The 27678-nt window shown below is 38.0% G+C and overlaps 2 protein-coding genes across 3 annotated transcripts in view; one reads left to right on the top strand and one right to left on the bottom strand.

Annotated features, from left to right (window-relative positions):
- ABHD3 (abhydrolase domain containing 3, phospholipase) overlaps positions 1-13299 on the top strand; it is a 41083-nt gene extending 27784 nt beyond the window's left edge. Inside the window, exons 6-9 of one of the 2 annotated variants that reach the window (XM_022586809.3) lie at positions 3635-3808; positions 5777-5825; positions 5905-6070; positions 9468-13299. In XM_022586809.3, coding sequence (XP_022442517.2) covers positions 3635-3808; positions 5777-5825; positions 5905-6070; positions 9468-9646 — 568 coding nt within the window. In that variant the 3' untranslated portion in view covers positions 9647-13299. The remainder of the gene's footprint in view (positions 1-3634; positions 3809-5776; positions 5826-5904; positions 6071-9467) is intronic. The other variant, XM_022586810.3, reaches the window with a different exon arrangement.
- The window catches only part of SNRPD1 (small nuclear ribonucleoprotein D1 polypeptide), a 49831-nt gene continuing 22314 nt past the window's right edge, over positions 162-27678 (bottom strand). The window contains exon 5 of the mRNA XM_089894978.1: positions 162-27268. The gene's annotated coding sequence lies outside the window, so the exon portion shown is untranslated. The remainder of the gene's footprint in view (positions 27269-27678) is intronic.

Below are 27678 nucleotides of genomic sequence, written 5' to 3'. Positions count from 1 at the left end.
CTGCTATTTTAAGCAAATGAATATTTTAATTGGTGCTGCTTGCATAGGGGCTTTTTTGGACCTTCTATGCCATGTATATATTTATATTTTATATTTATATACTTAGGCTTATTGCTACTAATAATTGTTTAATCTTTTTGTTGTAGTAATAGTGAGCTTAATACAATCCAAAATTTTTATTATATGGCATTTTGCTATGCTTAGATTACCTAAAGCATTGTCCAAAATCAACAAACACATGAGATAGAAAATGCTATATTTTTCTTAATTTTGTAATTGATTTATCTGTCATTTCAGTTTTTAGAACATTTTAGGAGCCTGTTTACTTGAAAATGAACAGCTTTGCAAATGATAGGCTCTAAAATATCGGCTCTAACAACAGCTTTTTAGATTCTGATAAACATAAAACTAAGAAGAAAAGAATACGTTTCTTACATTAGCATGGAAGGTCTGACTTGACCTACTAAAGGAAGAAATCTGAATCACCGCAGAAAACCCAGGCAGAATCTGTGAATTGTGCTTAAAGGAAAGGATTTCACTTCTCTTTCCTTTGCCCCATAATGAGAACCTTAAAGGACAAGGTGCCCAGCTGAACTTTCTTCCTTTAATCATATAAATTCTTTACTTTTTAAAAAGCCAGACCTTACATAAACAGGCCCAGATTCTCTGTTCAGAGGTTCCTGGGAAATGCCTATTCTTGTCGAACTGAAGCCTCAGTGCGAACTTGACCGCTAGCCTCTGCAGCTTGTTGAATATTAATGTCTTGTAAATGGTTCAAAGGAAGTACCCCTTCTAGTTGCCTAGCACTGTGACATGTTCCCAAGTGGGTTTACCACTCGGGGATGTGTTTTACAGCTTGACACATTTTTCTTTTTGGAGATGTAGCAGACAGAAGCGTCTGTCAAAGATCCTTATGCCCAGGCTGGGTAATCTCCAAGCCTGTGATGCCTGGGGCCAAGTAAGGGTTTTGAGACAGAACTAAGTCTAGCCAAGGAATCCACACTGCTCTAGACTCAGTCTGATTCCAATCTCCCAATGAGTTGGTAAACTAGCTTCAAAAATGTATAGACATTCCCAAATATATATAAAAGTAAGAAGAGTATAATGACGCCTCATATATACTCATCACCCAGCTTCAATAACTATCAACTCAAGGATAATCTTGTCAGTAGTACCACCCCCCCATTCTCTCTCAACTCTGATTATTTTAAAATAAATTTTAGACATCATTTATAAAGATTTCTGTAGGTATCTCTAACGGGTAGAGTCTCTTAAACAACAACAACCACCCATCACAATACTTGATTACATTTGAACAAAACTAACAATAAGGGGCTTCCCTGGTGGCGCTAGTGGTTGAGAGTCCGCCTGCCGATGCAGGGGACTCCGGTTCGTGCCCCGGTGCGGGAGGATCCCACATGCCGCGGAGCGGTTGGGCCCGTGAGCCATGGCCGCTGAGCCTGCGCGTCCGGAGCCTGTGCTCTGCAGCGGGAGAGGCCACAACAGTGAGAGGCCTGTGTACCGCAAGAAAACAAACAAACAAACAAACAAAAAAATCTAACAATAATTCCTAAATATCATCAAATATTCAGTCAGTATTTCATTTCCCCATCAGTCTGTTGGCTGGTTTTTACAGTTTGTTTGAGGCAGCAGACAGCTAAAGTCCACATATTGAGATTGATATGTCTCTTAAATCTCTTAATCCATGAGTTATCTTTTCTCTCTCTCTCTTTTTTTTTTTTTTTTTTTGTGAAAATGGAGTCTTTTTCTTGCCAAAGTAAGACAGCTTTTTGGGGGGTAATGTCTTGACATTATTTTACTCCTGAGTAATAACTAAGAAGCATCCCCACCTACTCGGTCATAGCTATTCCTGGTCCTTCCTACTCCTGAGGTTCACTTCCAACCCTTTCAATTGCCTATTACATCGGACTCAGAAATCTCTGACCTCCAGCCAAAGAATAGGGCCACCAAAACTAGGACCCTAGAATGACCCTTTTGCAGGAGAGTAAGCGTTATCTTCTAAATAGCTTAGTGAACCACAGTACTATAAACCAGGAATACAGTCATTAATGAAGAGTTGTTTTCAAGAACGAAATCTCCAGCCTGAGGTCTCAGCCCTGGATCAGAAAATCACTGAAGTAGTTTCTGACACTAAGGAAATGCTGAAGCTGTTGGCCTTTGGCAGTCTGTCTAACCTACAGTCACTCAGCCTACAGTTGGGATGAATTTTAAAACACCACATGGAGCCATGTGAATCTTTCTGCTGTGCTGTCATATTTTCAGTAAACCTTGGACAACAGCAACAAAAACAACAACAACAAAAACCATGAAAACTCCATTTTTAATCTAAAATCTCATCACATTCACTCTGTAAATGGATTTTTTTCCATTTGGGCTGTATAAAAAGAATTAGAGAATTTTTACTCATTTGTCCTATTTCAGAACCTGGGCAATTGGAGAAATAAAGAATGGAAAATATGGGAAACAGAATTTAGGCTATCATCCTTTCTCTTAGTTGGCAATGTCAAACTTAGATTTCTGACATTACTGCAGGTTAAACTCCATTCTTGTCCCTCTTACCAAAATAGAACTAGAGTAGAATCAGGAAAATTGATAAAACGCAAGGAAAATATGTGATAGGAGATAAGGACAAATAGCAAGAGGGAGTAGGGAGAGAAAACAAGTGACTTTAGGGGCCAACTGCTCTGCCACAATTCAGAAAGTCTAACTCTAGACGAGGGAGCCCTTACAAACTTGCTGTAGGGTACAAGGATGCAAAGGCAACCGGAATGGCCACCCAGACCAATTACTCAGAATCTCTGAAGGTGAGACCCAGACGTCGATAATAGTTTTAAAAACTCCACAGGTGATTCCAACATGCAGCCACATTTGAAAGCCACTCCTTCTGTGATTTCATCTATGCCAAGCCTTGGCAAACCACAGCCTGGAGGCCAAATCTGGCCAGCTGTCTGTTTTTGTACAGTGCAAGAGCTAAGAGTGGTTATTATATTTTTTTAATGGTTGGAAAAATCAAAACTATTTCATGACATGTGAAAAGTATATGAAATTTCAATTTCAATATCCACATCTAATGTTTTATTGAAACATGGCCATATCCATTTATTCACGTATTGTCTATGGTTGCTTTCAAATTATAATCACAAGGTAGTTGCTACTGAGATTGTAGGGCCACCAAAGCCCAAAACATTTACTTTGTGATCCTCTATAGAAAAAGTTTGCCTGAAACACCCCCATGTATTAAATTAAACACTCAACTGGAGGCTGGGGCCCAGGGAATTGCAAATTTTTAATAAATCCCCAATATCATTTTGAAAACAACAAAAAGAAAAACCACTCTTATGGTGGCTTTTTCTTATGTTTTACTTCATAGAACGGTACACATGTAAGTAATAACTGTATGCTTTGTCCCATTCTGAATATAGCTGACTGCAAGATAAATAAATAGGTGAATGTAAGGAAAGAGTAGAGATACTTGCATGGTTTTCCAAGATAAAGGACTTGGACACTGGTTTATATTTTTCTTCTCCATAGTTAAAGTCCACAATTAGAAATGGGATGTCTTGAGAGAGACAACAAATTCATCATTTGAGTTTTCTGTCTTTCCTCATTTTAGAATGCTGCTTTTAAATTACCTTGGCAAAATGGGGCCAAAAACTCCTTTGAAGGCAGCTGCAACTTTTTCAGTTGGTTGGAATACTTTTGCTTGCTCGGAGTCATTGGAGAAACCACTGAACTGGCTGCTTTTTAATTACTACTTGACAACTTGCCTCCAGTCTTCCATTAATAAGTGAGTCATCTTTAACACCTGATGTCTGCAAACTCCTTGGATTACGTGTTTTCAAGCATAACACTGCTAATATATGTATATTTATGTTTGCATTATATGCATTTACTACTGTACCAAAATATTCTTTCTATTGTCAATATATACAAAAATAAAAAGATTTTAAGTATAAGCTAAAAATACAGATAAAAGCTCTGTTTTCTTTCTGTACCCCAGTGGATTACCTTGTACAACCTGTAGGCTCTGTGCCCCACTTGGAAGATCACCATTTCATCACTGTTCTAAATTATTCTAAAAGAATAAAAACATTAGTCTCAAATGTGTTGAATAACATTATGGGCTATTTCCCTGGATTTTCTACTTTTTGCTAATCTTATTAGTACCTAATTCTCCCCTAGGTAGTAAGTAATGTATTAAGTGTTTTTAGAGACGAATAATATGATTTCTAAGCATGTGTTATGAACATAGTATGTTTTAGTGGCTTAGGAGAATGCTTCTAAAATATGGATATTCTCAGCCCCTACAGTTCTTAACATTACCAAAATATTATCTTTGCATTAGTTTTTCTGAAATTGTTTAGGTATCTTCTAACAGTTAAACAGTGTGGCAACAAAGAACATGGGATGTTTCTGTTTATTTTTTGATAACTGTTACCATGCATTTTTAAGTGAATTGACAAATTTAAATATAAACTCTAAATAAAAAGTACAGTTAATTTGTGCATAACTTAACTGAAAACCGTAGTTACCCCGAAAGTTGACATTAGACACTGCATTAAACTTAACCTATTTTGGGGAGTTCTCTGGTGGCCTAGTGGTTAGGATTCTAGGCTGTCACTGCCGTGGCCCAGGTTCAATCCCTGGTTGGGGAACTGAGATCCCGCAAGCCATGTGGCATGGCCAAAAATTAAAAAAAAAAAAAAAAAGAAAGAACAATATACATTCCTTAATTAAAAAGTACTTTATTAAAAAAAAACTTAACCTATTTGTTACATTACAGATGTTGACTATAAAATACTGCTAAAAATACTACAGAATCGTATCTTTATTCATGGTCACTGAAATGGGGGACAGTAGCAAGAAAAAGGAAGAGAATGATTTGAATTAAAATATAGGTTATACAAGAAAAATAACCAACATTTAAAAATAAGTATACAACTTAGATGGGTGGGATGGGGGGCCGTGGGAGGGAGGTCCAAGAGGGAGAGGATATATGTATACGTATAGCTGATTCACCTTGGCGTACAGCAGAAACTAACATTGTAAAGCAATTATACTCCAATAAAAAAAATTTTTTTTAAGTATACAAAAATATAAATTCTAATTTTCAATATAGCAATTTAAAAAATAAGATAAATCTTCAGTTGATTTACCCAGTTGAAAGCTTCTGGCTTAAGTGAGGCCTTTTTGGCCAAATTGGCTTAACAGCATTGGTGTGTAGGTACAATTTGTTATGAAACAACACTTTCATTTATTATTGTTATTTTGTTTATTATTACTGGTTCCTTCTTCCTCAATTAAGAAAAAGTACTTTTAGAAAATGTCTTCATGTACTTCAAATACTGTATGATATCACTTATGTGTAGAATCTAAAAATTACAACAAACTAGAACAAAAAAGAAGCAGACTCACAGAGAACGAACTAGTGGTTACCAGCGGGGAGAGGGAAGTGGGGGAGGGGCAATATAGAGGTAGGGGATTTTTTAAAAGGGGATATAACATAATAAAATCATGTATGTGAAACTTTTGAAAATTGTAAAGCACTATAGAATTTAAAGAATCATTCAATAAAAAAATAAACTTTACAAAAAGTCTTCAGGACAAATATCAATGTATTCCTGCCATGTCTAATTAAGTAAATATTTATTGAGTAACAACTTTATTCCCTGTTCTAAGTTACTTATCATTATGTATTTTAGGTATGTTTGAGATGGGAATGACCTTAATTTTTTACTTTTGAAATTTTTTCCAGGCACCGGCATATGTTTGTAAAACAAATTGACATGGATCATGTCATGAAGGTAGGAGAGAAACTTTATGTAATACGTTTATTTCCTTTTTTGATTCCAAGAATAAATATAATCGGTTTTTGTTTTTCAGGCTAAATCCATAAGAGAATTTGATAAGCGATTCACTTCAGTCATGTTTGGCTACCGAACAATTGACGATTATTATTCTGATGCCAGTCCAAATCGTAGACTGAAATCAGTAGGGATTCCAGTGTTGTGTCTGAATTCTGTGGATGATGTTTTTTCACCCAGTCATGGTAAACTTAACATCTTTGTATACATTTTGACATGAATTAACTGTTTTAAAATATTTTAGGAAGGGCTCCCCTGGTGGCGCAGTGGTTGAGAGTCCGCCTGCCGATGCAGGGGACACGGGTTCGTGCCCCGGTCTGGGAAGATCCCACATGCCGTGGAGCGGCTGCGCCCGTGAGCCATGGCCGCTGAGCCTGCGCGTCCGGAGCCTGTGCTCCGCAACGGGAGAGGCCACAGCAGTGAGAGGCCCGCGTACCGCAAACAAAAAACCAAAACCAAAAAAAAAATATATATATATATATATATATTTTAGGAAAATAACAGTAATAAGAAACGTCAGTCATATAATGTTTTCTACTGTGATAAACAGAAAAAAAAAACCGTGATACTCATAATTTAGTATCTAAATGTCTCAGATCACTTTAAACGTCTTCATAGACCCTTATCTAGTCTACTGTGAGAGCCTCAGAACAAATTATGATTCAATATTTTGTTTGTTCTCATTTTTACAACTTTTCCTTCTTATAAAATAACTGTTCTTTGGACAGACTATGTTTACAGTATCTTTGCCTCAAGAGTACATTGTCATCACTTGCCCTTTCTTCCTGAGGGTTTTTTTTTTTTTTAAGAGTAACTTCTACTGTTTTTATTTTTATTTATTTTTGGCCACGCAGCTTGCAGGATCTTAGTTCCCTGACCAGGGGTTGAACCCATGTCCCCTAGGAGGGGGGAAGCACGGAGTCTTAACCACTGGACTGCCAGGGAAGTCCCTTATTCCTGAGGTTCTTATACAGAAGGCTTTGGAGTTTTTTCCCCCTTTTAACCTAGAAGAGAGCTTGAGACTTTATTAATATGATGTCCTTGGATAACTCAATGAATGTAGCACATTCGGACTATAAGGTCATATTTGAAGGGAAAGAGTCTGTTTTCCCCCAGATACTACATAAAAGAAAATTATGCCCAAATTAACTTCCTTGTTCTCTTAATTCAAGAAATACGGAATTCTGTAACAAAGATATATGTGGATGTGTTCATACATTAAAGCAATATAAGACGCCTAGAAGTGATCATACTATCTTAAGGATAAGTAGACTTGACCTCTAATTTTTTTCTAATGAAATTTCATAAAGCTTTTTATAAAACTTTTTTTCCTTATTTCTCCCTTAAATACTTTTAAAACATTTTCCCCAAGTACTTCATTAAAAAAAATTATTTTGAGTACAAACACAGCACGTACGTATTGCCAAAATTTCAGAAAATCCCCAAAGTATGTTTTAAAAAAGTCACTTACCGTCTCTTTAGGGGATATCATTTTAATGTGTGATTTATGATTAAATCACAGGTAATTTTAGATGACTGGAACTTTTGGTCTTTGACCACAAATCAAAAAATTAAACTGTGAACTTTTTTTTTTTTTTTTTTTGCCTCTGCGTGCAGCCTTGTGGGATTTTAGTTCCCCCACCAGGGATTGAACCCGGGCCCTCAGCAGTGAGAGCACGGAGTCCTAACCACTGGACAGCCAGGGAATTCCCTTAACTGTGAACTTTAATAATCAGTCGAATTACATGGAGATTGTTTAGCCTATTTTCATTGGATTAAGGAAGTTCAGTATTTCTCTATTTTTATATTTCATGGACCCTTCTTCCACCAACAAAAATTTCCCAGCATTTAACTTGTCTTGACCCACTTGGTTGAAGTTTAAGCTCACTATTTCTTATTCTTTCCCAGCCCTTAAAATCATCTTGCCACATTAAAGTAGTAGACAGTGGTCTGCATTCTGAGAGCACAGGCAGCCAGCATCTTTCACATGACTCGAATGGCCCAGCCTTTCGTTCTTCTGATATGACTGTAACTATCAGTGTGTTAGAAATTCCTGACTGTATCCAGAGTGTGAAATTGGGGCTCTTAATAATTCCATTAGAGACAAATGAAGCACTCGTAATCTAAGCCCTTAGTGTAAGGTGAAAAAGGAAAAACATAAATAGTATCAGTCATTTCACCTGCCCCTTAAGCTCTAACACCTGATCCCAAGATAGATGTTCTGTTTTAGGTGTAGCTAGATAAGGATGTGAGTTCAGGACCCGTTTAGGACAAGGACTTGGCTTCCTAGGCCTTGATTTAGGTTCTCTAGGTTTATTCTTCAAGGAATGTAGTGAGAGGTCCAATTTATTTTTCTTTTTGCTGCGCCCTGCAGCTTGTGGGATCTTAGTTTCCCAGCCCTCGGCAGTGAAAGCACGGAGTCCTAACCACTGGATGGCCAGGGAATTCCCTGAGAGGTCCAATTTAGATCATCTAAACACGCAGTTTGGGCCCCGCAGCAGCTCTATCTTCAAAGGGTCTCAGTTGTCCTATAATGTGTCAGCTTCCTTTCCTTCATTGGAAGGGTAGGGAGATCTTACCTTTAATGAACTCATTTACCCCTAAGACTCTACCCAAGATACGAAGGTCTAATTACTGGATCAACCATGTTATCTTAATTAGGGATTAGGGATATAAGATTTAGCAGTATCTGAAATCAAAACACTTCTCATGCCAGGTCGTGATCCATTATAGATCTTAAATCAAAAGGTTTCACTGTTTGAACTCTAAGCCTGGGGGGAAAGTAAAAATAAAACAACTTTAACTCACGTCCTTTAAAGTTTTTACTCAGCATAATTTTGTAGAGCATTTGAAGAGACTGTCCTTACTGGAGGATTATTTAAATACAGCAATTATATTTTCAAAATAAAGTTTTTCTTTCTCCTGACTATAAACAGAAATTCAGAGAAGGAAAAAAATAAATAAAATAAAATAATCACCAGTGTTTTACCACCCAAAGATAAACACTGTTACCACTTGAGAGTATTATATGCCATTCTTTTTTGCTATCTATATGTTTTTAAAAATCATATGTATAATTTTGTATCCTTAATACAGCCACCAATTGGTCTCAGGAATCTAACTTCATGTAAAGTTAACCAAAGTCATACATAATGAATTTATAACTCTCACAAAGGTGATAAGATTAGTTTGGGTTTTTTTCTTGGTGTAGCACCTAAGTGGAACTCTTATAACATAATGTAAGTATTCACCATTTCTTGAATTATTTAATTTCTCAAAACAAGACTGGGCCTATACTTTTGTGTTGTGATTAATTACTCGATTGATTCTTCCAAAATTGATGGTCCAGTATATAACTGTGAACATGAACTGTTATAAGAATATAGGTGGTTGATACAAATTAGTCAGACTTATTCCATTAGCCATACTCATTATGAATATTTATTTGTTTAATGATGTTTTGATTTATAATGATTGGAAATGATAAAGGCACATACTTTTCCTAACAAAAACTGTTAATAATTATATATTTTTCTCTCTCCTTCCCTTCTCTTATCCTCCCCCCGCCTATTTTTTGTCAAGCTATTCCAATAGAAACTGCTAAGCAAAACCCTAATGTTGCTTTGGTCCTTACTTCTTATGGAGGCCATATTGGTTTTCTGGAGGGAATCTGGCCAAGACAGTCCACTTACATGGATCGAGTCTTCAAGCAGTTTGTGCAGGCCATGGTTGAACACGGACATGAACTCTCTAGCATGTAGTTCTTCAGGTGCATTTTGTCTAAACCACCGTATAAAGGCAGCTCAGCTTACTGCACAAATCTTAATTACTGTATATAAAGCAAATTAGCCAGCAGGTGGTGAAGAGGTCCAGAATGACATGCAAAAACTACTTTTTGGAGTAACAAAACAACTTTGTAGCAAGAAATAAAATATAGATTTAGACTGTAATTTATGTAGATTTTATTTTTACTATGCCTTACCAAGTATGACCTTAAATAAAGTAGTACAAACATGGAATTGCACTTAACCAAAACTATTGTGTAAAAAGATTTTAATTCCTCAGGGTTTTAATTTGGGCTAGTATTATTTTAGATAATTTATTTTAGGTGATTTATGGTACTTTAATAATTGTAATAGGACTTGACTTTGTTTATTTGAATTTAAGTTATAAGTTGGCACATTCATAAGGGTATTTATACCTAATGACGGTAACATGAAAACTGAAATAAGATAAAATACAATGTGCTAAATCTTTTACGTATTTTAACTTTAAAAGGCAAATGCAACAAATGTTAGACTTCTATACATGTTCTTTTACTCTAATAATATTAAATTAAGGCTGACTTATGTTTTATAATGATTATAGTTCACATGCTTATTTTTTAAATAGTGTATGTGCATACTTATATATCATTATATTAAATAAATTCCACCATTTTAAATTGTTTCTTTGTGAGATTTTATCCACAAAAAAGTAATCCCTAGAAAGTAATTTGTGATTTCATAAATGTATTAGTAAGAAATATTAAAACTGTATTGTTTCACAGTTTCCAGAATATTGGGCTCCCACCGTTCGTACCAATTAAAAATACTTTCAGCTACAGGAAACCCATCTAACAGTGATTTAGGAATAACAATATTTAATTATCTTGCATCACAAGAAGTCTCCATGTAAGCAGTCTCCAGATGTAGGTGCTTATCATTTATCAGTGTCATCAAAGATGCAGGCTCTTTCTGTTGCCACATCCCTAGCAGGCAGGGTAGCCAGTTATCTCCTAGACACAGGATGGCTGCTGCAGCTCAGACATCACATTTGTATTCAGAGAAGAAAAAGGCAGAAGGAGTGGGGCCAGACACATCTGCCCTTTTGGGAAAGTGAAAGCTTTCTCAGAAGACTTGTACTTAAATCTATTGGCCAGACCTGTGTCACATGGTCACCCTGGTTGACTGGGAGGCTAGCAAATCAAGTATGTAGACTTTTCCAATTGTAGTGGAGGCAAGCAAGGGGGAGGGGATTGGTAGTGGTTGTTGGGCTATCCAGGCAATAGTGTTATCTTCTATACCATTCAACATCTTTTTTTTTTTTTTAATTTACTTATTTATTTATGGCTGTGTTGGGTCTTCATTGCTGTGCGGGCTTTCTCTAGTTACAGTGAGCGGGGTCTACTCTTCATTGCGGTGCATGGGCTTCTCATTGCGGTGGCTTCTCTTGTTGCAGAGCATGGGCTGTAGGCGCCAGGGCTTCAGTAGTTGTGGCTCACGGGCTCTAGAGAGCAGGCTCAGTAGTTGTAGCGCACGGGCTTAGCTGCTCCGCGGCATGTGGGATCTTCCCAGACCGGGGCTCAAACCCATGTCCCCTGAATTGGCAGGCAGATTCTTAACCACTGCACCACCAGGGAAGTCCCTCGCCATCTTTTCCCTCCTTTTTTTTTTTTTTTACTATTTCCACGATTTATAAAATATGTATATTTTTGCCCAGGTATCACATTAAGAGAACCATGTAATAAAAGCATATTAACACAAAATTGTTTACTAAAAATGCCATCTTTTGGAGAGTTCCTGATTGTGTACTTGTAGACTCCCATGTAACTGTGTCTAGAACAATAGCACTGATAATGCCAGTGATTTTTTGCCCATTCAGCATATATTCTGATTCAACAGTGCTAATAACTTTCAGTTGGCATGGTTTGGGTGGGGCTGATCCTGCCTTTCAGAGTTATCGTGAAGATTTTAAACAAATGATGTCAGGAAGTCTGTCTACCCATTGGCCATTGTCAGATTTGGGTAGGTAGCCCCTGACCTCCCTCTACACACAAAAATTACTTCCAGCTAGATTAATGAGATAAGCACTTTTTAAATTCATAAAAGTACTAATGAAAATATAGGAAGTTATTTTCATAATTTTAGAATGGAGAAGTCCTTAAGCAAAATATAAAAATGAGAAGCCGTAAAGAACAAAAGTGACGGATATATTCATGTAAAGATTAAAAAAAAACTTCAGTTCTACAAAATTACCATAACCAACATTAAAATAAAATGACAGAAAAAATATTGATATTTGCAATATATAAAAGGCTAATATATCAAATAGCTAAAGAACCCCTAAAAATTGGTAATGAAATATCTGATAAAAAAATGGTCAAAGGATATACAAGAGACTCATAGAATAATAGCAAGTTTATAAAAAGGTGAACAATTTCACTAGTAATTTAGGAAATGCAAAATTTGAAAACATAGATATTTGTGACCATCAAATTGTGAGTTTAATAACATACAGGATTAGTAATATACAGTGTTGGTGATAGTGTGGGGAAATAGTTACTCAAATTGTTGGTGGGTATGTAAACTAGCAATTATTTTTTGGAAGGCAAAAAATTTTGACAGTTAAAATACAAGAGCAACCATATTTAGCAATTCCATTTTGAAGAATCTATCCTATAGAAAATCTAGCAAGGGTGTGTAAAGATATAGGTTTGTTGCAGCTTTGGACATTCAGGATGACAACTTATTTAGTAGGGGAATGGATAAATTATGACACATTCACATGATAGAGCCACCAAAAATAATGAGGTAGCCCTTTATGTACTGATTTATAAAGACATTTCTGATAGGTTAATGAAAAACAATTTATTCATATATATAGGATCTCATTAGTATAAACAAAAATAAAATATAGCTCTACATGCATGCGATAGTGTGTGTGTTAGTTACAATGAAATGAGCATTTTCATGTGTTGATGTGGAGGGTAAACTATTCTTCCCAGCAGTTCCTCCACACACTAATAAGCTCTGAGAAAGAAGGGCTGTGTTTTAATTATTTCTACATCCCAAGCACTTAGCATATTGCCCGGAACAAAGCAGGTCCTTAGTCAAGATTAGCTGAATAATAGTGGTTTGTATAAGAATGAAAATACTACCTTGCAAGCCAGTTCCCTGATTTGAAAAGTTAATTTTAAGTATATCCTGGAATTTTTTCTAAAACTGTCTCCTCAGTTTCTCTGGGTTATTATCATTAAACATTTATTCAAAGCCTCACAGAGCATTGTTTTCGAAATAGGGATACAAATGGATACAATAGCTTTCTTTTCCTTCTTTCCTTTTTGACAGTGCCCTATACATTTTTTTATATCTTGAACCTAGTGCAAACACATACGTTTTGTTACAGACCCTACCCAGTCGGTCCCTAACAAGGGACCTTCTGCATGGTCTCTTTTGAGCCAACAGCAGAAATAGAGACACAAATGGAGAGAACAAACATATGGCCACCAAGGGGGGAAAGCGGCGGGGGAGGGGGGGTGAATTGGGAGATTGGGATTGATATGTATACACTAATATGTATAAAACAGACAACTAATAAGAACCTGCTGTATAAAAAATAAAATTCAAAAATTAAAAAAACAAAAAAAAACAAAGACCGAGTTTGGTTCAGTTGGCTTCAGGAGCAAAGAAAAGTTTTAGTCTTTGATCAAAGAACCGAGAGACACAGGCTACCACCCTAGAGCACCCACTCTCCCCCATACCCGTCGGCCGGGCTGCTTTGTAGGTATCTGGTCAGCGGGGAGGGGGTGGAGTTCTCCTGGGGCCAGCGCAGCTGTGCTGCTCACGCTCCAGATTGCAGTGCCGGGCGCAGCACCCCTGCACACGGCCGGCCACCGCCGTCTTGGATTGCGGTGCGCACGCAGCACCTCTGCACGTAGCCTGCTGAGGTGAGGAATCCGCACAACCACTTCGCAGGAGGAACCCTGTTCTGAAGGGCTGGGTGCAGAGGCCTCTAGAGGCGAGGCCTCTGCACCCAGCAAGTGAAACTAAGTGCAAAGGAAAAGAAACAAAAAAAGGTTAGACTTTATTACCCAGCTTCTACTTTTATTTCCAGGGCATTGTTAATGGACTCTGCTGCTGAGTTTTATAGAACGGTCTTTACTCTTACTCTGCGCAGTATTTGTAGTGCAATATACTCTCATATTTTGTAGCCCATCCTGTTCTAGTCTGGTCTAGCTTAATTTTCAACTATCCCATTTTCCTTTTTTATATTTATTTATTTTAAAATAAATTTATTTATTTTTGGCTGCGTTGGTTGCTGCATGCGGGCTTTCTCTAGTTGCGGTGAGCAAGGGCTACTCTTCGTTGTGGTGGCTTCCCTTGTTGCCGAGCACGGGCTCTAGGCGCACGGGCTTCAGTAGTTGCCTCACGCGGGCTTAGTTGCTCCGCGGCATGTGGGATCTTCCCGGACCAGGGCTCGAACCCGTGTCCCCTGAACTGGCAGGAGGATTCTTAACCACTGTGCCACCAGGGAAGCCCCCCCCATTTTCCTTTTTTAAATGAAAGTGGGAAAATGAAAAATTCTCGTTAATTCTTAAATCTGGGCCATGGGTATATGAGACTCATTGCATTATTCTACTTTTGTGCATCAAATTTTCTTACTGCTTTTTAAAAATTAAACGCGCACCTTTGAGACCCACTAATGGGTTGCAATGTAGTTCGAAAAACACTGGAATTCTAGAAGTTATCAGAAGTTAAAAGAAAGAAGTCACTATTGTCTGTGGCAGTTGTCACACTTAGTTGTAATAGCTTCTTTACTTATCCGCTTTCCCCCAGCAGACTGTGAGCACAGTGAGGACAGGAAACATATTTTCTTTGCTCTTCATCTTATCCCCTGGGGCCAGCACGGTGTCTGCCTCGTATTAGGTTTATTATTAATTAATGATACCAAATACTTAATAATACTTGAACCTTAGGCCCTGATGGAAGGGTACATCTTACATACAAATCAGAAGTGGGGAGAGGAAGGGTTTTTGCAGTCTCACTCCAAATCAGAACATCTGTTAAAGCAGCATCTGTTTCCCCTGCAGACTTCAGTGTCAAATGAAGTAATGATAATTAAAAAAAAAAATCTCACTGTTGCTCTGAACCTAACAAAATGCTGGCCACAAGGTAAACACTCAGCTTCTTAGAACTTAATTTGGAGTCAATGAGGACAATATGCAAGGTCAGGTAATAAAGAACACTTAGGAAATATGCCATTTTAACTCTAGTTCTCACTTAAAAGACAGTCTTTTCGTCCTAACCTTTTCTACAAACAGGCCAACATGTAGAAGCTGGTATTTCTTGTCCTATGATATAATGTTGCTGTCAGTATTGATACCTAATGCAATAAAAATTGCGGTATATAATTGATTTTGTTTTTCTTTTAAAATTTATTTCTAAGCAAAGAGATATTTATATATTCAAGGCCTTGTGATGATAAAAAATGATGTCTTCGCTTTTGTCATATGCACTTTCAAGCTGTGAATTATTCACCTGTGCTATTTATCCCTATTCTGAAACTAAGAGATACTTTTTCTGGCTCTAGCCTTCAACCACCTAAATGCGGGAATTACTTTGAAAAAAGTAAATGGCAAGAATCTGACAAGACTAATTTACCTCACTGAATATCAAGATAATAACCTGGATCAAATCATAAAGACTTCACTGTCATTTAACACCATGACTCAGTATTAACTTATTACAGGACAACTGTATGTTTGTGCCTTCTATAAAGGGTTGTCTTCCCCCGGAGTTAGATACTGGTACCCAAATTTTGCAAGCAGTACAATAATCATATCTACTCCATCTGTATTTCCAGTTTGCTGTTGATTATATTACGAAGGACTCAGTACCAGCTGGATATGAATAGACAGGCTGTCAGCATATTAACAGATCTGAATAACCCCAAAAGAGCATTATTCTCTTTTAAACTGTCAACTTACTAATTGGTTTCTGCAAATTTTAAATATCCCATTTATCTGCTTTACTCTACTTATGGGCAGACAGTTTCAGATTTTTTTCTCTATTTTTCCAGGCTCAAAATGGAGCATGCATAGTGCTTAATTCCTGGACTGATTATGTTTTTTTTCTTCTAATGCCATATGGAAGTGTTCCAGTATGGACTTTGAAACCTCTAGGTTTTCTTACCAGAATTAAAGGGACCCTTTGAAAAATATGATGCAGAATAAACTAGTATGTGTTTTCATAATATATATTCTAGAATGTATGAATAGATATTATAGATGATATATAGATATCAATATATAAAGTAAAAATGCCTAATATTCTCCATATTTACCTAGAGCTCTTTATAGTCATTAATCATAGTTCCTAGTATTTTTAAGATCATTTCTTGGTCCCACATGCTGCAGAGCAGCTGGGCCTGTGCCCCACAACTACTAAGCCTGCGCTCTAGAGCCCGCAAGCCACAGCGAAGCCTGTGCGCCTAGAGCCCGTGCTCTGCAATGAGAAGCCACCGCAATGAGAAGCCCATGCACCGCAATGAAGAGTAGTCCCTGCTCGCCACTAGAGAAAGCCCACGCGCAGCAACGAAGACCCAGTGCAGCCAAAAATAAATAAATAAAACAAATTTATTAAAAAAAAAAGATCATTTCTTGGCAAAGAAATTTGGACTTGAATTCAGAGCATCTGAGATTGATCCTTGGCTCTGCTACTAATTCACCATGTGACCTGAAGGAAATCATTTATCCTGTCCAGGGTTTGGTTTCTTCATCTATAAAATGCAGATGGTTAAAAAAAATGCAGATGGTAATATCAATGTTACAGAGGTATTATGAGGATTATAAAGAGATAACATGTAGGTGAAAATGCTTCGTGAACTATTAAATAAAGTGCTATGGAAATGTAATACCTGGCTATGAAAAGATGTTTACTATTATAAACCAAATCAAAACCAAATGACATTTTATTACTAACGTAGGTTCCTCTATCAAAAACACATTGGGTTTAGGGTAGGGGAAAAAATTACCTGTTGATCTGTGTGGTGATGTTAACCTTGATCCCCTGGCTGATGTGATGCCAGCCAGGATTCACCCAGTAAAGTTACTAATTTTCCCTTTGTAATTATGTAATATTCTGGGGTGGGGCAGAGGGGGGCTACTTTGAGACAATGCAAATATCCTGTTTCTGTTTAAACTTCTTCCCACTCATTGGTGGATCTTATTTTGCCTGTAGCAAGATACTACTGCGTTCTGATAGTTTTTTTCTATTTCTTACAATCCTGTGTTTATAACTGCAATTCTGAAAGAAAGTGCTGTCACTTCTCTCCCCGACCCACCCCATTTCTTTATTTGGTTATTGACATCAGTATGGACTAATGAATATTTGTTTTTTCTTTGGGTTATAATTAAATATCAATACTATCCTTATTTTATTGTTCAAGTTGTTTCAGTTTGGGAGTTCTGGATGGTTTCTATGTCCCTTTGATATGCCTTTTTTTTTTTTTTTTTTAAGTGTGCTGGCACCACCAGACGCTCTAGTCTCATCTTTTATTTTCCCTACTTCAGCCCTGGAATGAGTTAGTTCTCCAAGGAGTCCTGATTCCTTTTATTAAAGAATGGCATTTAAAAACCAAGATCTGGATGATACATATGCTCATTGTTACTGGGGTCCCACTGCTTGCAGCCCTTTTCAATAGAGGTAGGAAAAAATTATATGTAAGTATAATGCATGCACATATGTCTATACTTATCTATATTTATAAATAAACGAGTCCATACTGACACCTCTGACTCCAATTTAGCAACAATGAATTCCCTTTCCTTATTTGTAATTTCTTTTCTCCAAGTGAGAAACCTGGCTGATTGTCTACAATATATTTACTTATTTATTGTACAAATAAAAGTAAAGTCGTTTCAGAATTTCTAACCTACACCCCTGTGAGAAACAAATTTACTAACTTGAGTACTTAACTCCTTTCAGTGTAGTTATGTGACTCATTTGTAATACACTTAGGCTATTCATTTGTCAGTATCTGTATTCCACCCTTCTTGCCACATCCTGGTGGGTTTTTAAAACTTACATAAAGTGTATTCTTTGTGGTGAACAGGTTTATGGGTTTTAACAAATGCATAAATTGTGCATCTACTAAGCACAGTTCCCTATACAAACTTTCTATCACCCGCCTAAATCCCCTATGATACGCATTAATAGAAACCAATTCTCTCCACCCCCACAGACACTGGCAACCACCGACCTCCTTTCCTCCCTATAGTTTTTTGCCTTTTCCAGAGTGTTATGTAAGTGAAATCATGCAGTATATAAGTCTTATAGGTCTGGCTTCTTTCTCTTAGCAAAATGCATTTAAAATTCATCTAGGGATTTCCCTGGTGGTGCAGTGGTTAAGAATCCGCCTGCCAATGCAGGCGACACGGGTTTGAGCCCTGGTCTGGGAAGATCCCACATGCCACGGAGCAGCTAAGCCCTTGAGCCACAACTACTGAGCCCGCGTGCCTAGAGCCCATGCTCTGCAACAAGAGAAGCCACCGCAGTGAGACGCCCACGCACCGCAACGAAGAGTAGTCCCCACTTGCTGCAGCTAGTAAAAGCCTGAATGTAACGAAGACCCAACACAGCCAAAAATAAAAATAAATAAATTAAATAAAATTCATCTATACTGTGTGATTCAGTAGTTCACTCCTTTTAATTTCTGAATAGTAGTCCATCATAAGGAGGTACCACACTTTGTTCATCCATTTATAACACTTGTTTTACAAACTGGACTGTTTTCAATTCTTGGTGACTATGACTAAAGCTACTATACACATTCACATACAGATTTTTGTGTGAACATAAGTTTTCATTTCTTTTGAGTAGATACCTAGGAGTGGGATTGCTGGGTAATATGGTAGGTGTATGTTTAACTGTAAAAGAAACTGACCAACTATTTTCCAAAGTTGCCGTACCTTGTGCATTCCCACAAGGAATTTATGAGAGTTCCAGTTGCTCCACATCCTCACAGCATTTGGTATCCCTTTTTTTTTTCAAATGTTTTACATTTTAATAGGTTTTAAACAGCTAAATATTAAAACTAAATAAGTCAGTTCAAGATATTCAAACTATGTAGATGTGTGCATTTTGCCATTACCTCAAAATGTATCAAAGAAAAATGTGAAAATATTAAGAAATATCAGAAACTGAGAGGTAGAGAAAGGTATGAGAATAGGTAACTTAAGATGGTTATTTTTTTTAATTTTTTATTTATTTATTTTTGCGGTACGCGGGCCTCTCACTGTTGTGGCCTCTCCCGTTGCGGAGCACAGGCTCCGGACGCGCAGGCTCAGCGGCCATGGCTCACGGGCCCAGCCGCTCCACGGCATGTGGGATCTTCCCGGACCGGGGCACGAACCCGTGTCCCCCGCATTGGCAGGCGGACTCTCAACCACTGCGCCACCAGGGAAGCCCAAGATGGTTATTTTTATACTTTTTTTTTCATTTTTCTTATTCAACTGCTAGAAAGATTAAATGGTATCTTTGTAATTAAATGATAGGCAGAAGTCACTCTGCATAAAAAGATGAGAAAATTGAGTCTGATTTTGACAACTGATGGATTTAAGTCCCCAAAGAAGTAAAAAGAGAGTGTAATTCAGAGCAAAGATGCAGGATTTGGCCAAAGAAAGAAGGGGAGGGGGTATCTTTTTCATTGTAAAGAGAGACAGAGAGGAAAGAACCAGTAATAGAGCATATTTTTCTCTCTTCCAAAACCTTCTCTACTTCAATAAAGCTAATCCAAGGGTCCTCCTTTCCCTTCCTATTTCTTTAAAAGCTCCCAACCCTCTAAAACTTTTTTGATATGTCCAGTCTCATACTACTCAAGAAGATACAATATTAGCAATCATTCTAATATACATTTATTGAGTTTCAGATTTGTACAGAATATACTAAAATTAGGCTGTGATGGATGCTGAGAACCACAATAATGGTGAAGTCAGAAACATGTACTTTACTATTTTACAAGGTAGATTTTGATAAATATTATAGCAGATATACAAAGTGCTTTGGGGATATAGGAGAAAATATAATTATCACAGGGGTAAGGATTAAGAGGGGCTTCACAGAGAAGGTAATATTTAAAGGAGATGTTAAAGGAATGATAATACTTTTTGATGTGTACAGATGGAAGCAAAGGATTCCTAAAGGAATGTATAAAATAAGTTACAGAAAAGATAGAGAAAGCAAATTAAAGACAACGCCGTTTAAATCATTTTATTCTCCCAGCTGTTGCAATTAAATAACTGTTCATCCAGCTTGACTTTTGGAGAGGGGATGTTTCAGTCTCAACCTCATGTCTCAGTGACCTCTGAGCAACTTCCTACAGTTTCTTTGTACAAAGAAGAAGGGTGGTATAAATGAAATTCTAGCTCCTCAGAGTAACAGGGGAGGATGTATACTTTTGGAGAACCCTGAGCACAGGATTTAGCAAATCTCTCTAGAGGCAGAAATTCATTCGTTGTCTTGTCTCATTAGTTCCCTATCTGTCCTTCCTCTTAGTCAACTGCTAAAAACAAAAACCCTAAAAAGGTGGATATCAGACACAAAACAAACATAACCAGAGCAAATTTTAAATGCCAATTGAAAATTAATGCGTATCCCTTCCCACTTTTTTTTTCCCACTTTTAATTTTAAGCCATGTAAGCAGAAAGAAGACAAAAAATAGTTGTAGGCATGAGTTGATATTGTAGTTATGTTTACTGTACTAATAGTTAACTGTTCCATTGGCTATCTGCAGTCATGGTTTGCATCAGCACTATTACTGGAGAAAACCAATCACCAGGAAGTTATAGCAGAGCAAAAGCATTCTTTAATTCATAAATATATTTTTTTAGGTTTATTATGTTACAAATCATGTCTTTAGCCCAAATTAAACAGAATATTTGGAACCTATGCATTTGCTTGAATCAAAGGCAAACCACTGAACAAAAGGGAGTTAGGTCTTGACTGAAATGTTAGAATATTTTGCAGTTATCTATTTTAAGCCACCTACAAGCCATCTGGCAAAAGGAGCTGAAAAGCTTAGCTTTTAGAAAGCCCCTTCCCTACCCCAAATCTTAAGCTGAAAGCATTATGAAGTGATGTTAAATAATTTACAATTTTAATTAATATTTAGGTTTTTTTTTTCTTCTACAGACTTTCCAGTCCATTTCTCGTTAACTCTATTTAAGGCACGGCTCTTGTGAGAGAATCCAACTGCTTATTTAAATCCCAGTTCTACAGACAAAAACAACAGTGCCTACCTATTGTATATGTCACTAATTGGGAAATTTTTCCATGTTTCACTCTTTGGGAATGGGGTAGAGACCAGTGGGAGGTGAACTATTATGGTTCTAAAGTTCCTGCCTCCATCCCGAAAATCCTCCAAAGAAATCTCAGAGTAAGTGACTTACAACCTTACTCAGGTTAGCAGATATTTGGTCCTGTCTGAAACATCCATAAGACATTTGGTCCAAGCCAAAAGGTCCTTGAAATCTGCTCCTGTTCAAAAGGCCTATGAGCAGATTTCGTCTATGCCAAATGGTTTTGGACAAGACCAAATATCAGCAGCACCTTTTGGCATGGACCAAATATCTTACAGATGTTTTGGACAGGACCAAATGTCCTGCAAAGCCTACCCCAAGAGTAAAAAGGTTAAAATTCTGTTCAGAATCCAAAATAGTTCACTCAATGGTGAGAGCTGGGTGGAACAACCATAACATTCACCAGCCATTTTCAGGAGCTGGTTGTTTTGTAGTGGGGTCACATGGTTCTACAATTCCTAAAAACTCTCAATCATGGCCAAATATGCAGAAAAACAGGCCATCAATTAATTACTGGAATCAATCTATTAGAATTGCATATTATTTGTTTCTGAATAGTATAATAGTGTTGAAAACAAATCCCAAAATTGGAATGGGAAGCCAGATAGAAGATCTGCCCCTTTTAACTTATGAGCTGTGAGACCTAGGAAAAGACATTTAACCCCTCTGAAGTTTAGTTTTGTCATCTAAAAATGTGCATAATATGCCATGCTATCACTGAATTGTTATGAGCATCAAATTTAAATCAAATACACAAAAATGTTTATTAACCAGAAAATTAAAAATTGCTAAAATGTAAGATATTATTAGGTGCCATTACTATAGCTTAAGTACTAATACTCCAAAAATTAATATTTATTAGCCATGCTTTCTGAGGGCCAGTTAAAGAAAGGAATTTATAGTAACTACTTTTTGTTTTGGCCATGATGTACAGCTTGTGGGATCTCAGATCCCTGACCAGGAATTGAACCCTGGCCATGGCAGTGAAAGTGCCAAGTCCTAACCACTGGACCACCAGGGAATTCCCTAAGACTCCCCTTTTCAATCACTGTGTTACATTGCTTAAGAAGCTGTGAAGAACACAGCAATGCAAAAGAATGTGAATGTCACCTATGAAAAATTACAGACAAAAAATTAAACTTGAAGCAGGTGAACTTCAATCAAACTTCCAGTTTCCCGGAAATTCAGGGGACAAAGAAACATATTAAAAGACCAAATGGGGTGCAATGTGCAAAAGGAAGAAGTCAGGAAACTTTACAAATTGCAAGGAAAAAAAGCAAAATGGAGTAAGAAAACAAATCAACTGCAAAAATATCATTTATAAGACTTTTTTTTTTTTTGGTCACGCCACACAGCTTGTGGGACCTTAGTTCCCCAACCAGAGATCAAACCTGCACCCTTGGCGGTGAAAGCGCGGAGTCCGAACCACTGGACCACCACGGAATTCCCCATAATTTCAGAAATTTGAACACTGCCTGGATATTTGACAGTACTGTTGTGCATGAGAATGATACTGTGGTTATATTTTTAAAAACAGCCCTGAAACATTTATAGATGAAATATCTCAGATATGCTTGAAAATAATCCAGCGGGTCATAGTGGGCGGTAAGGGTGGGGAGATGGGTGGCAGTACAGATGAAACAAGTTTCACAGTAAGTTGACAATTGTTGAAGGTGGGTAGTAACTATATGGGAGTTCAATGTACCATTCTATTTTGCGTATGTTTGAAAGGTCAAACAGAATGAAAGTGGCATACAATTCCACTAGGGCATACTTATTCTAAGATGAATATAATCAATCACCATCTACCAAACCACTTCAAAATCCTACTGAGTAATCAGTACAGCATATTCACTGCAAACTATTAATCAAGTAGATACTGAACACACGCCTGGTTTTTACAGGTGCCTCACTCCTCAATGCAATGGGGGGGGGATGCATTGTCACAACCAACTTGCTCTGCTATAAACTCATATGCTGTTTGTCACATATATTGTATAAAGACTTGCCAAATCCCATTTTAAACCTCTAATAATGTGTAGAATTGTTACCTTGGTGATTCTTCCAGTCCTTACCAAGTTAGCTGAACAAATCAGGAGTATTATTGTAGCACAGGGGCTAAGTGGTCTCTTCCATTAGAAACTCTATCCCTTAGGAATGACATTTGGCAACAGATAATAGAAAAAGCAACTTACTATGGTTTATTCTAAAGGGATATTTTTTTTCTTGCAGAAAAAGTTCAGAGGAAGACAGTTGCTGGCATTGGTTTAACACCTTAAGAATGTCAGAGTAGGGAGTTCCCTGGTGGCGCAGTGGTTAAAAATCTGCCTGCCAATGCAGGGCACGTGGGTTCAATCCCTGGTCTGGGAAGATCCCATGTGCCACGGAGCAACTAAGCCCGTGTGCCACAACTACCGAAGCCCATGCGCCTAGAGCCCATGCTCCGAAAGAAGAGTATCCCCTGCCCGGTGCAACTAGAGAAAGCCAGCGTGCAGCAACAAAGACCCAACGCAGCCAAACATAAATAAATTAAAAAAGAAAAAAAGAATGTCAGGGTCTAGGTCTCTAATGGACTTTTCCTCATTGTAAAAACAGCTGCTACAGCTCCAGTTATCCCATCTGTGTTCCAGGGAAGAAGGTGGGAGGGATAAAGAATAAAAGACCCCAAGTCAGATGAGTCTGTTCCTTTTTATCTGAAAATAGTAGCTTTTCCAGAATCCCTCTAAGAGATTTCCATTTATATATCATTAATCAGAACTAGGTCAAAGGGTTCCTGATAAGCACAAAGTGGGAAAATAAAGCTTTTAAAGCTTACACATTTCTACCCACCCCCCCGCAAATTAGGTTCTCTTGGTAAGAGCAGAGAATAGATATTGGGTTGGTGACTAACCATGTATGCTTACCAAACCCATTTAAACAGAGGTCTCCAATATTTCAGATGTTTTATTTTCTGGCTCATGGTTGACCTCAATCCATCTTTAAATAAAGGAGGGATAGACAGACAGGTAGATGTATGCATACATGTATGCCACAAATATGCATCAGGAATTTGTGACCAAACTAATTAGGATCCTATTTGTACCCTTATTGTGAGGTTTTGGGGTTTCAAAAGTGCCAATTAACCTATCTCTGGGTTTTGAATGAAACTGATAAGACAGGTGGGGTCAGATTACCTGCTTTATTAGTGGTAAAGCTAGATTAAAGAACATAACTTGGGTTGGAAGATAAAATGATTCTTCCCCCAAGGCACACTTTAGAACAAGTTTATGGGAGTAACTGGATACACAGAGCACTCTTAGCCTGTGGAACACACACAGAGGAGGAAGCCAGAGTGGAGGACCTCCATACCTGCCTTTTACAGGATGCCCCTGGGGAATGTCAACAAAACACAGACTCCCTTGGGGATGAGGTAAACAAAATGACCAAGCCTCTTCCACCCTCAACATTTTACAGACTCTGTTCTATTTTATGTGCTCAGACAGGAATATGCAGAGAGGAAGAGACATGTCACCCCTATATGAGAGATAATTTTTAGGTTTTCATTTTCCTGGATATTCCCTGAGAGCTGTCATTTTATGAGAACATTTAGTAAAGGGTGGAAGCCTATTATAAAAGTATGATTAGGAAACTCAAGTACATTATTTCTTACTGAAAGATAATCCACAATAAATCTGAAGTAATAGTCCAAAAAGGCCTTGGTTTAAATAAACATGCTTCTTATTGAAGTACAACATGTTCTTAGCAGAATATTTGGTTTTTCTAAGTTGGGTGCCAACAAAAACATATACACATGGACTATCAATGTTACACCAAAAAAGTGTAAATATACACAGAAGACACACTCTGAAAAAAAAAAAAAAAGAAGACACACTCTGACAGGGAAGACTGCAGTTCAGTGAGTGGGAGAAAAACTAGATTAGAGGTGAAGGTGACTAGTTATAAGGAGTAAATACGAAAGAGGGAAGGAGATGATTAAGACGGATGTAAAGCACTGCTCTTGTGATGGTTAATTTTACGTGTCAACTTGATTGGGTTACAGTGCCCAAATATTTGGTTTAACATTACTTCTGGGTGTGTCTGTGAAGATGTTTCTGGATGAGATTAGCATCTGAGTTGGTAGACTGAGTAAAGCACATTGCCCTGCCCAGTTTGGGTGGGCATCATCCAATCTGTTGAGGGCCTGAATAGAAAAAAGCAGAGGAAGACAGTTTGCTCTGTGTGCCAGACTGATTGATCTGGACACTGGTCTTCTGCCCTCAGACTGGAACTTACACCATCAGCTCCCCCAGTTCTCAGGACTTGGACTTACACCATTGATTCTCAGGTCTTCAGGCTCAGACTGGAACTTTCTTGGGTCTCCAGCGTGCAGCGGGCTGACTGCCTCTGGTCTTCTCAGGCTTTATAATTGTGTGAGCCAATTCATTATAATAATTCTCTTTGTATATGTAAATATCTTTTAGTTGTCCTGTTTCTTTAGAGAACACTGACTAATACAGTTCCCCAAGAAAGTTTATTGGTTTCCTTTCACTTACCAGTACATTAAGATGCATATTAGCCAAATCCTTTAGATGATGTACACTATTTCCAGCAAGGAGAAACAAAAAGCAATTCTCAAAAGCTTTATATATGCACAGTTAACGGGAAATACCCAATAAAAACAAATGCCAGGGGCTTCCCTGGTGGCGCAGTGGTTGAGAGTCCGCCTGCCGATGCAGGGGACATGGGTTCATGCCCTGGTCCGGGAAGATCCCACATGCCGCGGAGCGGCTGGGCCCCTGAGCCTGCGCGTCCGGAGCCTGTGCTCCGCAACCGGAGAGGCCACAACAGTGAGAGACCCGCGTACCGCAAAACAAACAAACAAAAAAAACAAATGCCAGGCCCCTGGCTCAAATCTTAAAACTGCAGATGGAACACAGATTCAGACTGCATAAGCTGTAGATCAGTCTGTGATTTAGAGGCTCTTAATTGGGCAAAAGGTAGCAGCTGAGTGAACATTAACCTGTCCATGGATCAAAACACAAAGAAAACTGACACTCCAGTCTTGGAAATTCTTGTCATTTACCTTTCCATATTTTATTTTGGCTTCTAGAATGAAATTATTCCTTGTTGTGGAAATGCTGATTTTTTCAGATGCATCAAATCAACAGGAGAGGTTCCCGAGAGTGAAAGGCTCAGAGATACCTCTGTCCTCAAATGGCCAGTTCTGCCACCATGAAGGCAGGGGAGTTCCCTGGTGGCCTAGTGGTTAGGATTCCGGGCTTTCACTGCCGTGGCCTGGGTTTAGTACCTCGTCCGGGAACTGAGAGCCCGCAAGTTGTGAGGTGAGGTGAGGCCAAAAAAATAAAATAAAATAAAAAATTAAATTAAATTAAAAAGAAAAAAAAAGACAGGACGATCTGGGTCTAAGCTGCCTAGCAATTCCCATCGTCCAGGACCTACTTCTCATCTGCAGCCAGTAGACAAAGGCAATTATTATGAGATCATGGCAGTGATTTAGCATAAGAGCTGATTGGGAGGTTATGTTTTCGGAAGCAAATAGCTTGTTGGAATGCTGTTCCAGTCATCAAGATACTAAGATGGCTTCACACCTCCTCTCCCAGGGACAGGCTGATCTAGTGTGGTGTGTTCTTACTAGTAGTCCTAGGGGAGACATAGGTAAAAATCTAATTGATGGGACTTCCCTGGTGGCACAGTGGATAGGACTCCACGCTCCCAGTGCAGGGGGCCCAGGTTCCATCGCTTGTCAGGGAACTGAATCCCACATGCATGCCGCCAACTGGGAGTTCGCATGCCACAACTAAGGAGCCCATGTGCCGCAACTAAGGAGGCTGCCTGCCACAACTAAGACCCCACGCAACCAAATATATAAATAAATTAAAAAAATCTAATTGACAATTCACTTACCTGAGCCTCACTTTATACAGGTGGAAATGCCATCTCGGTTATAGTGATTTTAATATGTCAGTTTTAAATGTAGCAATACTCTTGGAGAAAAAAAATTGCCATTCAAACTCAGAATGTACAGTGTTTACTTTGGCACAACATGGATATCGCATCTCCTATCATTATGGCAACACAGGACATGAATAACAACATCCAAATGTTGGATAATAATTAACTGTTGGTAAAGATGTGGAAATTGGAACCCTTATACCTTTTATACGTTGTTGGTGGGAATGTCAAACGGTATAGCCACTTTGGAAAACAGTCTAGCAGTTCCTCAAAGTGTTAAACATAGTTACCACATGATCCAGTAGTTCCATTCCTAGGTATGTACACAAGAGAATTAAAAACATATGTTTATCGAAACTTGTACAGAAATGTTCATAGCAGTATTACTCACAATAGCCCCAAATGGAAATAACCCAAATGTCCATCAACCGATAAATGGATAAATAGAAAGTGGTATATCCATACCATGGGATATTATTCAGGAATAAAATGATCGAGGTACTGACACATGCTACAACTTGGATGGACCTTGAAAACACTGTGCCAAGTCAGTCAGTTTCAAAGGATCACACATTATGATTCCATTTATATGAAATATCTAGACAAGGCAAATTTATAAACAGAGAGTAGATTAGTGGTTGGCTAGGGTTATAGGGGAACAGGGGGAGACTGGAGGTTGATGCCTAAGGGGGATGGGATATCTTTTTTGCAGTAATGAAACCT

Source organism: Delphinapterus leucas, chromosome 14 (assembly GCF_059928025.1).
Source record: "Delphinapterus leucas isolate spDelLeu-1000000601 "Yukka" chromosome 14, BTC_Dleu_Yukka2, whole genome shotgun sequence".
NCBI classification, from domain to species: Eukaryota; Metazoa; Chordata; class Mammalia; order Artiodactyla; family Monodontidae; genus Delphinapterus; species Delphinapterus leucas.
Note: the sequence above shows the minus strand (reverse complement) of the source record. Positions and strands in the feature narration are given on the sequence as shown.